The sequence below is a fragment of the Rhinolophus sinicus genome, linkage group LG15, assembly GCF_036562045.2.
Source record: "Rhinolophus sinicus isolate RSC01 linkage group LG15, ASM3656204v1, whole genome shotgun sequence".
Lineage (NCBI taxonomy): Eukaryota > Metazoa > Chordata > Mammalia > Chiroptera > Rhinolophidae > Rhinolophus > Rhinolophus sinicus.
The window spans coordinates 30,714,805-30,729,148 of NC_133764.1; the positions used below are offsets into that span (position 1 = coordinate 30,714,805).

The 14,344-nt window shown below is 55.0% G+C and overlaps 2 protein-coding genes across 6 annotated transcripts in view; both read left to right on the forward strand.

The window, feature by feature from the left end:
- The window catches only part of AXIN2 (axin 2), a 78,453-nt gene that overhangs the window by 42,500 nt on the left and 21,609 nt on the right, over window positions 1-14,344 (forward strand). For 2 of the 5 annotated variants that reach the window (XM_074320625.1, XM_074320629.1), the window contains exons 1-2: window positions 2,953-3,849; window positions 5,908-6,841. In XM_074320625.1, coding sequence (XP_074176726.1) covers window positions 6,027-6,841 — 815 coding nt within the window. In that variant the 5' untranslated portion in view covers window positions 2,953-3,849; window positions 5,908-6,026. Of the gene's footprint in view, window positions 1-2,948; window positions 3,850-4,317; window positions 4,683-5,907; window positions 6,842-14,344 lie in introns of those variants that run through there. The other 3 variants (XM_074320630.1, XM_074320626.1, XM_074320628.1) reach the window with 3 other exon arrangements.
- LOC141568951 (axin-2-like) lies at window positions 7,599-10,061 on the forward strand. The gene is made up of 2 exons (XM_074320355.1): window positions 7,599-7,980; window positions 9,178-10,061. The coding sequence occupies exon 2, from the start codon at window positions 9,297-9,299 to the stop codon at window positions 10,059-10,061; it is 765 nt and encodes a 254-aa protein (XP_074176456.1). The 5' UTR covers window positions 7,599-7,980; window positions 9,178-9,296.

The following is a 14,344-nucleotide window of genomic DNA, read 5'->3' on the forward strand; positions in this document are numbered from 1 at the left end:
TGGGGAGTTGCTTCCCAGGACGAGTAACAGATTACTGAGTGAACAGGGTGACTATGCAGAAATAACCCCCATGTTTTGAGCACCTACCGTGTCTCAAGCACTGTGCTGGGCATTTAGCTTATTGCTTATCTTCACAACAGCCTTTTGAGGGCTGTTTCCTCCACTCTACAGGTGAACACGCAGGGACTCAGAGTGCTTAGGTGACCTGCAGTCTTAGGAAAGGTTACCTGTGTCTCTCTTTACCTCCCTTTCCAAACAAAGGTACATTGTCTAAGGTGGCAGTTTTCCAAAGAAATAAAAGACAAAGTCACTGAGTCTCAGTGAGCAACGTCCTGGGTCTGGACTCCTCTGAAGTCGCAGCTGGTGTGACTTCCCCTCCAGAGGGGTATTTGTGGGACTGACTAAAGGTTGGAGATCTGGCCAGATGCCTCTGAGGAGCGCTGAGTCCTTGTTTACTGGGATTTTAGGATTTCAGCCTGGTACCTAATTCCAGATAAGAATTACTCTCTGCTTTATTAAACTTGTCTGCACTTAGGCAAAGTGGGCTGTTTATCCTCTGTAAGGTTTTTCTTTAAAGGAGGGAGGAGAGTGAGCATGTGCAGAAATCCATCACCTTGCTTTCCAGTTTCCAGGCAACCGTGCAGGATTACAAGGAGTCACATGATATTGCTGCTGCCAGGGAGAAGGGGAAAGTGGAAAACCGTGCTATCTTGAGAAAGGGGCTGGGTATAAGCAAGAACTTTGGATTCTCCTCCAGGAATATTATCAACAAGTAGTCAAAGACCTCTGGCATTTGGCCTGGCCTCCTGCCGGTTGGGCAGTGTACCTCCAGCTATGGAGTTGAGCCGTGGGGGGAAAGGAGTGAGATGAAGGGGGAGTCATTGGCCCACGGTGACAAAACACCTGTTCTGAAAGGTCATTAGTGAGAAGACCTACTCAGAATTAGTCCTTACTCTTGCATCTTCCATTCCAATCCTTCCTTCTTGCTGCTGCAGCCCTGGGATAATGAGGGAGCAGAGCCTGTGATGATGAGGGCTGGCTGGGGGGCAGTGAAGGGTCAGTTGGGAGGGGAAAAACCACCCGTGAAGACCAAGTTCCCACTTCCTTTTTTAAAGCCTCCTCTTTCTGATCATTGTTTATTTTGATTTTGGATGTTTGGATTTTTTGATCCCCCCCTCCCCCAATGTGTGTGTGTGTGTGTGTGTGTGTGTGTTGTGTGTATGCACACACACACAAGCTGCTATTGTTTATATTGTAGACACTTCTATAGCAATTCATCCCCCTCTGTATACACTTTTGTTCCTGTAATAACACCCTCTGTGGCCTAAAAACTCTGGAACCACAAGGACAGCTTTGCTTCTGGCTCTCCTGGGGTGGCTCAAGGGGGTGGGTGTGCCCTTGGCCGTGGGTCCCACATATCAGCTAACCTAAAGTGGACTGGCTTCCAGTTTCCTCACACCCAGCAGTTGTCCCAAGGCAAAGATGAGTCATCTAGGCCACACTCTCACTGGTCTCCCTGGTTTGCCCTGAGGTGGCTGTATTTCATAGCCTGGACTGCTGGCTTTCTGCCAGCCTGGCCTCCTGGGGAGGTGAGCCCAGAGGGGCAGACGGTGGACACAGAGAAGCAGGTGTTGGGGAGGGAGATGCCACCCGCCCTGGGACCCAGGAGCTGAACAAGGACTCTAGTCCGTTATCACAGCCCTATAGGCTGGAGGCCCTAGAGCACAGTTCTGCTACTGGCCCTCTTCCAGCAGATCATGGGTGGTGTGTCGTCCTTCTCTTTTCCACATTTCTTGCATGTTTCCAAGTTCTGAACCCCCTAATAACAGGTTAGAGGTACCTCTGCATTGAAAAGGGTTTGTCATCCTTTAAGTTCAACAAGAAAGTAAATAGAGAAAAAGTGAGTCGAGTTGGAGAGCCAAAGCCTCGTATAGCTCGGATGCTGCTGGGCTCTTCCTTTCATTTCCTGAACAAATTTCGTTTACATCTTTATGTTTTTTAAAGGGAGGAAAAGTCAACTATTCGCTTGTCATATGAGGGGTCATTCTAAACAATAGATGAGTAAAGAAGCAATGTTCTAGGTTTGTGCCATATTTTCTTGTTACATTAAGTGAGAAGAGAAGGTTGTGCCTTATAAACATTGGGGGAATGTGAGCAGGAATTCAAAGGTGACACTGGGGTGAGGAGTTTTCAATACATTAAAACTGTGGGTGGAGGGAAAAAAAGACATTCCATGTCTGTTTAATATGTAACATATGGGAGGATGAGGGATGCTTGCAAGAGAGTGTTGGGTATGCGGTCGTTACAGAAAGATCGTCGGTAGATGTGTGCGCGCAAGGAGGGTGCTGATGGCCAGATTGGGAAGCTGGGGTTAAACCTTCAGGGAATTGAGGCATGCTTTCTAACGAGGTGTCAGATCCCATCTTCAGCACTCAGGCCAGTGCTGGCAGATTCACACCCCATTCACACACTCACAAACGCACGCTCCGTGGTCCTAACTCACACTGTTACACCCGGGGCGCACAAGCACGCACATGCCTTCTGTGTCCAGGCCCGCATTCGCCCTATGACACTTTGCCAGTCGATCTCAGGACTAGAACTCCCTTTACAAGATCCTCCAAGTCCAGATTCCCAGGGAAACTTGAGTAGAGGTGGAAAAGTGTTTGATGATAGAAAAAAATTTTTCTGCTTGCTTGCAGTTCTTGCGACGGCCAGAACGCTACAATAAACTGTTGCTTTCCAGAGTTGGAGAGGACGAGGGCAAGCAGGGGGAGGAAGCGGAGAGCAAAGAGGCCAGAGAACTTGAAAGACGGAATCAGAACTCAGGCTGAGAGAGCCCCTGGGGCGGCGGGGGCCTGGCAGGGGGCGGAGGAGGGCCAGGACCGGTTAACGCCGGAGCGGAGCGTGCGGCTGGGGAGGGCTGGGCCCGGCCCGGACGGGCGACGGGCGCTGTCCCTTTAAGGCGGGCGGCGCGGGCCGGCTAAACGCGGCTGTGATTGGCGCGGCGGGATCACTGGCTCCCCAAGCCCGGCCCGGGGGAGTCGGCTGGAGCCCGCTGCGCTTTGATAAGGTCCTGGCAACTCAGTAATAACCCGAGAGCCGGGAAATAAAAATAACCCCTCATAGCCGTGGATTTCGGGACCGCCCAGAGTACGAGGCGCCCGTCTCCCCCGCCGAAAGCCTTGCTGTAAAAGGTGGGGGTGGAGGCGCGGCCCCAGCAGAGCCGGTTCAAAGAAAGCCCCTTTGGGACCGGGGGCGAGGTCGTGCCAAGCCGCGTTGCGGGCGCCGGGGACAGAAGGGGGTCCGGCCCGGCCGAGACAGGGCCGGGAGGGGCGGTGCAAGCCGGACGACCCCCAGAAGGGGCGGTGGGGCCACTGGGGGCGGCCCGGGGCGCGGCCGGCGCGTACCTCCCTTTCAGGACCGTGCGCTCGGCTCGCGCCTTTGAAGTGCACAGTTAAATCCACAGCGCAGTTTTTGTTGGAAGCGCCCGGAGGACATTTGGTGCGCGGAGTGACTGCTGGAAACAAGACCTGTGTTGAAAGCCGGGCCGGGCGGGGGCCGGAGGGGCCGGGGGCGGCCTCGGCGGGGGCGGAGGCCCACTCGGATCTTTTGCATAAAAGGGGCGGCGGGGCGCGCCGCTCCCCCTCCCTTGCGGGTGGATCTCGCTCTAATCCCGGATTGTTTCCCTTCACCCCCCTCCCGTGCCGCGCGACTCCCCATGTTCCCCGACGCCGGGACCGGCCCGGGGGGGCCCGGGGCTGCCGCTGCGAGCCGAGCCGGGGGCCGGGGCCGGGGCCCTGCCCGGGGCGCCTGCGAAGTCTCGCCGCGGAACGCTCGTGCGGATCAATGGTGAGTGCCGAGGCCGCGGTGGCGGGGCGGCCCGCGCGCTTTGATGTGCCGGGCGGCCCTTTGAAGTTGGCAGGCCGGCTATTTCGGGGCGCGCTCCGGGCCGGCGCGGAGGAGAGCGGCGGGCCGGGCGCCCAACGCTCCGGGGGGCTTGGCCCGGCTACCCCGAGTGCCCTGCGCGCGAGCCCCCTCCCCAGTGAGGTGGCGGGGGACCCGAGGTAGAGACTTCTGCAAGTGGCGGCTGCGGCGGGGGCGGAGAGGGGGCTGATCCCCCCCGAGGGGCGCATCGTTGTTGTTACGGATGTGAGTCGGTTGTGAATGTGCAGGGCTTTGGAGGGTGGGATGAAAGGGTGGCGGCGCCCCCGCTTGCCCTCCCTCCGCCCCTCTCCCCGCTCTCCCCCGCCCCATCTTCTCCTCCCGCCTCTCTTCCCCCTCCCCTCCTCCCCTCCCAGCCACTGGTCCGCGCTTAGGGGCCCAGAGTGCTGGCGGAGGCTCAGTCTGCGATCTGGAGCGGCCCGAGCCTGGGGCGCCCGCGTCCTCCGCGTCCCTTTTCCCCGCCGGGGCCCCGCGCCCCCGGCCCCTTTTGCGGAGAGCAGAAACTCCGCGCGTCGCCATTTCTGGACTAGGCTGCTGCTTTCCGTGCCTGTTCTGCGGGCGTCTCTGCGAGCCGCGGCGCGGTGAACCCACCCGCGCCCGGGGTGCTGCGAGCGCCTCCCGGAGCTCCGGCCCCGCGCTCTGCGGCTCTGGATGCGTTCAGTTGGATTTGGACCGGGGGGGCGGGCCGGGGGGGCTCGGCGGAGATGAGAGCCCGGCCTGGGGCCGCCTTCGTCTTCCAGGTAACGGGGCCGCCCCACCTCCTCTCTGCCGGGGTAGCGCTGCGCTACCGGCGGCCCGGTCACTCTGCCGGCCGAGTTGCCCAGCCCGGCGGCCTTAGGCCCGGGGCGGGGGCCGCGCGCACCCACCATGGACCCGGAGTCCTAGCCCTTCGTTAGGTGTCGCGCCCCATCCCCCCGGCCCACCCCTCCTTAGTTTGATCCTTCCCGTGCTGGGGTAAGAAGCTTGTTTATTGGTTAGATAAGACATTTCTTTTGGAAAAAAGAGACAGGCTTGAATCAGTAGAGTTTGGGATTCTTGTCACAGGCAGTGGTAGCGTGAGACGTTTTCTGATCTGGTTTTGTAGGATTCACGGCTCCGGGAGGTGGGTTGGGGGGCGGGGAGGACGGGGGTGGCCCATCCTGGGGATTCTCTGCTCACAAAGTTTGAAGATCAAAGTCTGGTCTGAGTGAGTTGATTTCTGGTTTGGGGGAGCCAGGAAGACTGAGGTATAGACGGAGTCTGTCGTATTCTTGGTGGGAGGCGGGGGCGCAGGAACATTTACAGCTGGTGGGGGGGGGGGGTCAGCGTTTTTCAACTGGGAGTCCGGGAGCCCATTCCGCCCCGTGTTGGGCGGGCTTCTTTCTCGGTCGAAGATCTTCTGAATTTTTAAGGAGTGGGAAGGGGGAGCGGAGAGGGAAGGGGTGGGTGGGGGAATGGGAACCAGATGCCGGGGAAGGGCACGTTTGGAGCTCGAGTTATCTGTGCCGAGAGCCGAGTGGGGAAATTTACCGAAATTGGTTTCACCTGCACACAGCCCTGCGGCTCGGACTGCGCGTCTTTGGAGTTGATGCTATCGCGGGAGGGGGGGGAGGGAGAGGAACGGGTAGGCGCAGGCCCGGCTGCCCTGGGTGCACCCGGCGGGTGGCTTTTTGGAAGGTTACGTCTCACACCTTGAATACCCCTCCGCCCCCACCTCCCACCCTCCCGTTCCCATCTTACCTTCCCCGCCCCTTCCCCATCTACCCCACCACCACCCCCCAAGTGTGCGGGGAGCTCAGATTTCGCCTTTGAAAAAGCAGCGTCTGATACCTTAGATGAGCACCTCGCAGATAGCTGGGTTGCTTGATTTGAATTTGAGGAGTTGAAAAGCCTGTTTACTTTCTTGCTTTGATGTTGGGTAGATCTGGTTTTGATTAGATCAATACCCTTTTCTCTCCCTACCTCCCCCCTTCCTTTTCTTTCTAGAAAGGAGGCTCAGATGAGCCCCTGCTGACTTGAGAGAGAAAGAGAGACCACGCTGGTTGCTGAGAGGAACTGGAAGAAGAAAAAAAATCTCCAAACTCAGTGAGAAGAGCTCTCTCACCATGAGTAGCGCTGTGTTGGTGCCTCGCCTTCCAGACCCCAGCAGCAGCTTCCGCGAAGATGCCCCCCGACCCCCGGTTCCGGGGGAAGAAGGGGAGACCCCACCGTGCCAGCCTGGGATGGGAAAGGGCCAGGTTACCAAACCCATGCCTGTCTCCTCCAACGCCAGGCGGAATGAGGATGGGTTGGGGGAGCCAGAGGGGCGTGCATCTCCGGATTCCCCTCTGACCAGGTGGACCAAGTCATTGCACTCCTTGCTGGGAGATCAAGATGGTGCTTATCTCTTCCGGACTTTCTTGGAAAGGGAGAAATGCGTGGATACTTTAGACTTCTGGTTTGCCTGCAATGGATTCAGGCAGATGAACCTGAAGGATACCAAAACTTTGCGAGTAGCCAAAGCGATCTACAAAAGGTACATCGAAAATAACAGCATTGTCTCCAAGCAGCTGAAACCTGCCACCAAGACCTACATACGAGATGGCATCAAGAAGCAACAGATTGATTCCATCATGTTTGACCAGGCGCAGACTGAGATCCAGTCGGTGATGGAGGAAAATGCCTACCAGATGTTTTTGACTTCTGATATATACCTCGAATATGTGAGGAGTGGGGGAGAAAACACAGCTTACATGAGTAACGGGGGACTGGGGAGCCTAAAGGTCGTGTGTGGCTATCTCCCCACCTTGAATGAAGAAGAGGAGTGGACTTGTGCGGACTTCAAGTGCAAACTTTCACCCACTGTGGTTGGCTTGTCCAGCAAAACTCTGAGGGCGACAGCAAATGTGAGGTCCACGGAAACTGTTGAAAATGGATACAGGTGAGACTGGCAGAGGGTGGTGGGCTCGGTGGTGCATGATATGGACTTTGCAGATGTTTTGAGTTAAGTAGGGTGGACGGTTGGGTGGATGTGCTGCCGAGGCTGACAAAGGTCTGTCGAGAGCCAGGACTGCTGGCCATGAACCCTTTGATCTTGCTTTTTGTTGTTCATAGTGGGGAAAAGTGATGTACACACAGCTAGATGCCGGCAGTCTTCCAGTGCTAAATCCAAACACTGGCAAGCAGTATTCATTAATGAGGGTTACTTAGTATCCTGGGCCAGTCTTAGGGTTGAGAGAGAGAGAGAGGACAGCAGCTTTTGGTCGCTGAGTCACCAGATACACTCAGCACCGGGGCCCTTTGAAGTTGGCAGGCCGGCTATTTCGGGGCGCGCTCCGGGCCGGCGCGGAGGAGAGCGGCGGGCCGGGCGCCCAACGCTCCGGGGGGCTTGGCCCGGCTACCCCGAGTGCCCTGCGCGCGAGCCCCCTCCCCAGTGAGGTGGCGGGGGACCCGAGGTAGAGACTTCTGCAAGTGGCGGCTGCGGCGGGGGCGGAGAGGGGGCTGATCCCCCCCGAGGGGCGCATCGTTGTTGTTACGGATGTGAGTCGGTTGTGAATGTGCAGGGCTTTGGAGGGTGGGATGAAAGGGTGGCGGCGCCCCCCGCTTGCCCTCCCCTCCGCCCCCTCTCCCCCCCGCTCTCCCCCCGCCCCATCTTCTCCTCCCGCCTCTCTTCCCCCTCCCCTCCTCCCCTCCCAGCCACTGGTCCGCGCTTAGGGGCCCAGAGTGCTGGCGGAGGCTCAGTCTGCGATCTGGAGCGGCCCGAGCCTGGGGCGCCCGCGTCCTCCGCGTCCCTTTTCCCCGCCGGGGCCCCGCGCCCCCGGCCCCTTTTGCGGAGAGCAGAAACTCCGCGCGTCGCCATTTCTGGACTAGGCTGCTGCTTTCCGTGCCTGTTCTGCGGGCGTCTCTGCGAGCCGCGGCGCGGTGAACCCACCCGCGCCCGGGGTGCTGCGAGCGCCTCCCGGAGCTCCGGCCCCGCGCTCTGCGGCTCTGGATGCGTTCAGTTGGATTTGGACCGGGGGGGCGGGCCGGGGGGGCTCGGCGGAGATGAGAGCCCGGCCTGGGGCCGCCTTCGTCTTCCAGGTAACGGGGCCGCCCCACCTCCTCTCTGCCGGGGTAGCGCTGCGCTACCGGCGGCCCGGTCACTCTGCCGGCCGAGTTGCCCAGCCCGGCGGCCTTAGGCCCGGGGCACCATGGACCCGGAGTCCTAGCCCTTCGTTAGGGGTCGCGCCCCATCCCCCCGGCCCACCCCTCCTTAGTTTGATCCTTCCCGTGCTGGGGTAAGAAGCTTGTTTATTGGTTAGATAAGACATTTCTTTTGGAAAAAAGAGACAGGCTTGAATCAGTAGAGTTTGGGATTCTTGTCACAGGCAGTGGTAGCGTGAGACGTTTTCTGATCTGGTTTTGTAGGATTCACGGCTCCGGGAGGTGGGTTGGGGGGCGGGGAGGATGGGGGTGGCCCATCCTGGGGATTCTCTGCTCACAAAGTTTGAAGATCAAAGTCTGGTCTGAGTGAGTTGATTTCTGGTTTGGGGGAGCCAGGAAGACTGAGGTATAGACGGAGTCTGTCGTATTCTTGGTGGGAGGCGGGGGCGCAGGAACATTTACAGCTGGCGTTTGTCAACTGGGAGTCCGGGAGCCCATTCCGCCCCGTGTTGGGCGGGCTTCTTTCTCGGTCGAAGATCTTCTGAATTTTTAAGGAGTGGGAAGGGGGAGCGGAGAGGGAAGGGGTGGGTGGGGGAATGGGAACCAGATGCCGGGGAAGGGCACGTTTGGAGCTCGAGTTATCTGTGCCGAGAGCCGAGTGGGGAAATTTACCGAAATTGGTTTCACCTGCACACAGCCCTGCGGCTCGGACTGCGCGTCTTTGGAGTTGATGCTATCGCGGGAGGGGGGGAGGGGAGAGGAACGGAGCGGGTAGGCGCGGGCCCGGCTGCCCTGGGTGCACCCCGGCGGGTGGGTTTTTGGAAGGTTACGTCTCACACCTTGAATACCCCTCCGCCCCCACCTCCCACCCTCCCGTTCCCATCTTACCTTCCCCGCCCCTTCCCCATCTACCCCACCACCACCCCCCAAGTGTGCGGGGAGCTCAGATTTCGCCTTTGAAAAAGCAGCGTCTGATACCTTAGATGAGCACCTCGCAGATAGCTGGGTTGCTTGATTTGAATTTGAGGAGTTGAAAAGCCTGTTTACTTTCTTGCTTTGATGTTGGGTAGATCTGGTTTTGATTAGATCAATACCCTTTTCTCTCCCTACCTCCCCCCTTCCTTTTCTTTCTAGAAAGGAGGCTCAGATGAGCCCCTGCTGACTTGAGAGAGAAAGAGAGACCACGCTGGTTGCTGAGAGGAACTGGAAGAAGAAAAAAAATCTCCAAACTCAGTGAGAAGAGCTCTCTCACCATGAGTAGCGCTGTGTTGGTGCCTCGCCTTCCAGACCCCAGCAGCAGCTTCCGCGAAGATGCCCCCCGACCCCCGGTTCCGGGGGAAGAAGGGGAGACCCCACCGTGCCAGCCTGGGATGGGAAAGGGCCAGGTTACCAAACCCATGCCTGTCTCCTCCAACGCCAGGCGGAATGAGGATGGGTTGGGGGAGCCAGAGGGGCGTGCATCTCCGGATTCCCCTCTGACCAGGTGGACCAAGTCATTGCACTCCTTGCTGGGAGATCAAGATGGTGCTTATCTCTTCCGGACTTTCTTGGAAAGGGAGAAATGCGTGGATACTTTAGACTTCTGGTTTGCCTGCAATGGATTCAGGCAGATGAACCTGAAGGATACCAAAACTTTGCGAGTAGCCAAAGCGATCTACAAAAGGTACATCGAAAATAACAGCATTGTCTCCAAGCAGCTGAAACCTGCCACCAAGACCTACATACGAGATGGCATCAAGAAGCAACAGATTGATTCCATCATGTTTGACCAGGCGCAGACTGAGATCCAGTCGGTGATGGAGGAAAATGCCTACCAGATGTTTTTGACTTCTGATATATACCTCGAATATGTGAGGAGTGGGGGAGAAAACACAGCTTACATGAGTAACGGGGGACTGGGGAGCCTAAAGGTCGTGTGTGGCTATCTCCCCACCGTGCAAACTTCCACCCACTGTGGTTGGCTCGTCCACCAAAACTCTCAGGGCGCCAGCAAATGTGAGGTCCACGGAAACTGTTGAAAATGGATACAGGTGAGACTGGCAGAGGGTGGTGGGCTCGGTGGTGCATGATATGGACTTTGCAGATGTTTTGAGTTAAGTAGGGTGGACGGTTGGGTGGATGTGCTGCCGAGGCTGACAAAGGTCTGTCGAGAGCCAGGACTGCTGGCCATGAACCCTTTGATCTTGCTTTTTGTTGTTCATAGTGGGGAAAAGTGATGTACACACAGCTAGATGCCGGCAGTCTTCCAGTGCTAAATCCAAACACTGGCAAGCAGTATTCATTAATGAGGGTTACTTAGTATCCTGGGCCAGTCTTAGGGTTGAGAGAGAGAGAGGACAGCAGCTTTTGGTCGCTGAGTCACCAGATACACTCAGCACCGGTTTTGGAAGAGGTCATTCACCACTAATCAGCAGAGAGTGGAATTAATGTGGCTAGGGAGGCAGCTGGGTTGTGGTGGAGATACAGGAAATAATGTGTGTACCCATTGGATGTGGGGGTAAGTGGGGTCTTTTGAACTGTTACATAAAGATAAGAGCAAGCAATTGGCTTAACAGCTGAGCTGGTGGGTCTCTTGTAGAATCAGGCATTTACCCAGGAAGAAACCCCCCCCTTACTAGGGAAGGCCCTGTGACTTTCCCTAATGAAGGACCCTTAGCTTTAGAGGCTGCTAGTGTATTAATCTAGGTTTTTCAATTCTTGTAGCCCAAGGGGCAGACCTCAGTTGATTATGTCGTTGCTTTTGCTGATGGAGCAGAGGTCTTGGCCAGAGAGGACTGGGGCCCTGGAGTACTTTCTCTTTTTTGAAGCTTCAAAGACAAACAGTCCTTTACAGAATGGCCAAGTCTTAAGATTCTTGACCTTTGGAGGCAACTTCAGACCTCCTGTGGGAATGAGTTTTTCTCTTTCTCTTTCTCCCCTTCTGAATGTTCAAAAAGAGAGGAGCCTCTTAATTCTAGGTTGTAACTGATGGCGTGTAAGAAAAAGGGGGGGGGGGTGGACGCTTGATTGCTATCTGAATGGCTTATCTTGCTAGCCATTGTGTATTTCTCCGTGTGTTAGGGACCCGGGCTGTCTCTGGAGATTGCCCCTCTGAAGGGGAAGGCCTCTGGGGTCTGGCGGCAGCAGCAGGAGGAGGGGCAGAGTAGTCAGGTCCGACAGAGCCCTAGGAGCGGAGATTGGGGATGGCCGAGACAGCTGATTCTTGTTCTCCAACCACAAGGGGGCGCTCTTGCGTTCTGGTCCCTATTCATTATAAAGTTTTAGAGTATCCACCCTTCCCATGTCTCAACTTTCTCTACTTGTTGAACTTATGTCTGTCTTTCCAGGTAGTTCTTGGGATGTACGGATCCTATCTAAGCCTTTAAGTGTCCTCCTTCCAATACAATCATCAAGCAAGGTACCTAGCGTAGGGGACAGGCTTAGTAAGTTAGTAAAATGAATGACACAGAAAACACGAGTCCTGCCGAGGGTCTCCCTTCATCAGCTGTCGAGGAGTAGTCTTGGCAGCTGGATGCCCCGAGCGTTGGCTAGTCTTCCAAGCCCTGTATTTACCCTGGGCCCTCAAAGGAGCCTCATTTTTAATGACTTGTTTGTGTCCTTACTGATTTGGTGTCAGGTTTAATATAAATAGTTGGAACGGAAGAGCAGGAATTATCCTCAGAGGGAAGGACTCTGGTTTGCGAGTGGTTGAGTGGGAGGCCTGGGCTTTTGATGGTCTCTATAAATAACTAAGAGCAAGAGTGACCTGTTGGTAGAAGCACATGTAAAAACCCCAGCACACAAACACACACACAGAGTGGCTAGGTGTGTGCGAAGGGGGCGGTGGGGTTAGGAGCACAGCCCAGCGTTTATTTTGGGAAGGAGAAGAGTGTTGGGCACATAGAGCTCTCCCTGTGTCCTTCCCTTTCTGCACTGGCCCTTCCTTGGGTGTCCCTGCCCAAGGCCGGTCTCATCTGTCTTTCGTTGGACCCTCTGCTCTTGCCTCACTTAAAATCGGCCGTGCCCAGCAGATGGCCCTCTGCTGGCTCCAAGCGCCTCCCGTTCTCTGAAAGAACTCGCTGATGAGGCCCATTTTTGTGCAAAGCCATTGGAATCAAGCTTGGCTTCAATTATCAAAGAAAATGATGCCATAGGAAAGATATGCTGGAAGCAGTAGGCCACAATTAGAGGATGGAAGCTCTGATGAAGGCAGTTTGCTAAGACACACTTGTAACAGTTCTCCTGTTTCCTCAAGGCCCAGTGCCCCCATCATACCTTAGAAAACGCTTGTTGAAGAGAGTGTGGCCTTGGGGAGTACATTGTCAGAGGGCTTTCAGAAAGTCCTAGCCACACAGCCTAAAAGCAAATGCTTTTTAAGTGGCATTGTTTTGAGAGGGGACCCAGAAGGAGGCCCCAGAGGTCAGTTCTGTGTGCCCTCTGTAAGGCAGTTTTGCCCTGGTGCATGGGGAGGGGGCAGGGGCCACAGCATCCCATCAAGATAAGAGAGAAGAATAGGTCGGGAGGGGTGGAGGAGCAGCAAACGTTTCCCTTCCCTAAGCTCCCAGGAGCCTCTGCTGCCTGACAGCTGAAAGTCCTTTGCATATTGAAGTTGCAAACTTAGTGTGCTCAGTATAAAATCTGTACCATGGGCCTCCACGCTCCCTCGGAATTTAAAATCTTTCCAGCAACTGGGAGCACAAGTCCTGAAGAAATAATCAAAGCATCTGGGTACAATTACTGTAGCATGGCCGAGTTTCTTTCCTTTTTTTTTTTAAGTAATCACAAGAAAACAGCTCTAATCTAGTTTTTAAAAATTATGTAGTGATTTTAACAAAGTTTGGGGTTCTTAAAAATTGAGTTTCTGTCTCTCCCCACAACCCTTCCTCCTTCCTCTTCCTCATCCTGTTATGATTGTAGGAAAATCCAAATAGTCTATTGCAGTCAACTGAGCTAAGAGCAGTATATTCCTTCTTTAATGACTGGTCACACAGTAGCCCTCTATTTTGGAAGCGAAGGGAGACGAGTTTATTTTGGGATCCATGTGTTCTAGGAGTGCAGAGCTGTGAGCACACATGGGATTTGAGTTAGGTGCCTTTTTTGTTGGGGCGGGAGGAATGTCTCTTGAGTCATTTTCTCCCCGTAGAGGTTGAATTCTAACCCTTATATTTGGGACATTGTTGATGTGTTAATACCACAAAGATAGCAACACTGAAGGGATGGAAAGAGTGTTTGAATGCTATTTAAGGCTGTTTTGATCTTGTACTCTGCCTCTTAGAAAATCGTCAGCAACCCGTTTGATGGTCCCAGGTCTTTTAAGGAGGTTCAAAAAAGTTTTGCTGCATTCTTCACATGTGTCTCCCCAATGCTGCATGTGGTTGGTGGCCCCAGGCCACGTGCGGCATTGGGGAGACACATGTGAAGAGGACAGAGCTGGCCCTTGCCCTCATGGAACTTACAGTCCAGTTGCCCAGATAGTCATTCAGCTTGTAAACACACCAACGCTGTGTAATTGTAAGTCATGATAAATACCACGGAAGGAAGGAGAGCTACGGGAGCTCTCTGTTGGCGGGTGGCTTTTTGGAATATTAAATGGTGATTCCCCAAATTACAGTGCCCTTTCAGAGGATGCGAGAACTTACAGATGGCCATGTTTGAACTGCGTGTGCTTTAGGTGGATATCGACTCCCCTCACCCCCACCCCTGCCCTCACCACGTTCATACAGACTATGGCTCGCCTGTGCTCACCCAGCTGGCTGGGAGCTAAACCAGTGCCAGCTCTCGACCTCTTGCTTTCTGTTCCCTATCAGGGGCTTCCAGAACTTACTTATTACTGTGTTCCTGAGGATAGGAAAGGACCCTGAGGAAGTTATCCTGTCCGTCTTGCTTTGAGCAGGAGCCCCATCCAAACACAACATAGCTGGGAACTTGGGGCTATTTTAAAGACTTGGGCGATTCCATAACCTGCCCCCCTCCCTCCATGGTTCCACTTGGACCATTAAGAAATGTGTTCCTCTTTCTGACTTAGAAAGGCCATTTCCTCTTGTTCTGCCTTTAGTGCTGATGACAAACAGAACCATCCTTCTCTTTTTGAGTTCTCTTATCAACTAGGGGAGTGTTTTTACTGAATCATCCCCTCATCCCTCTCTTCTCCAGAAAAACCAACTGCCCTTCCTTTGCTGTCACTCCTCTCTGTAGCCCTGAGAGAATCCTCTGAGAATCCCAGATTGAGGATGTGGGGATGGAAGAACTTACCATCCTCATTTAATCATCATAAACAAATCCTGGGAGGTGGTGAGACTTCTCACCCTTTACAGATAGGAGA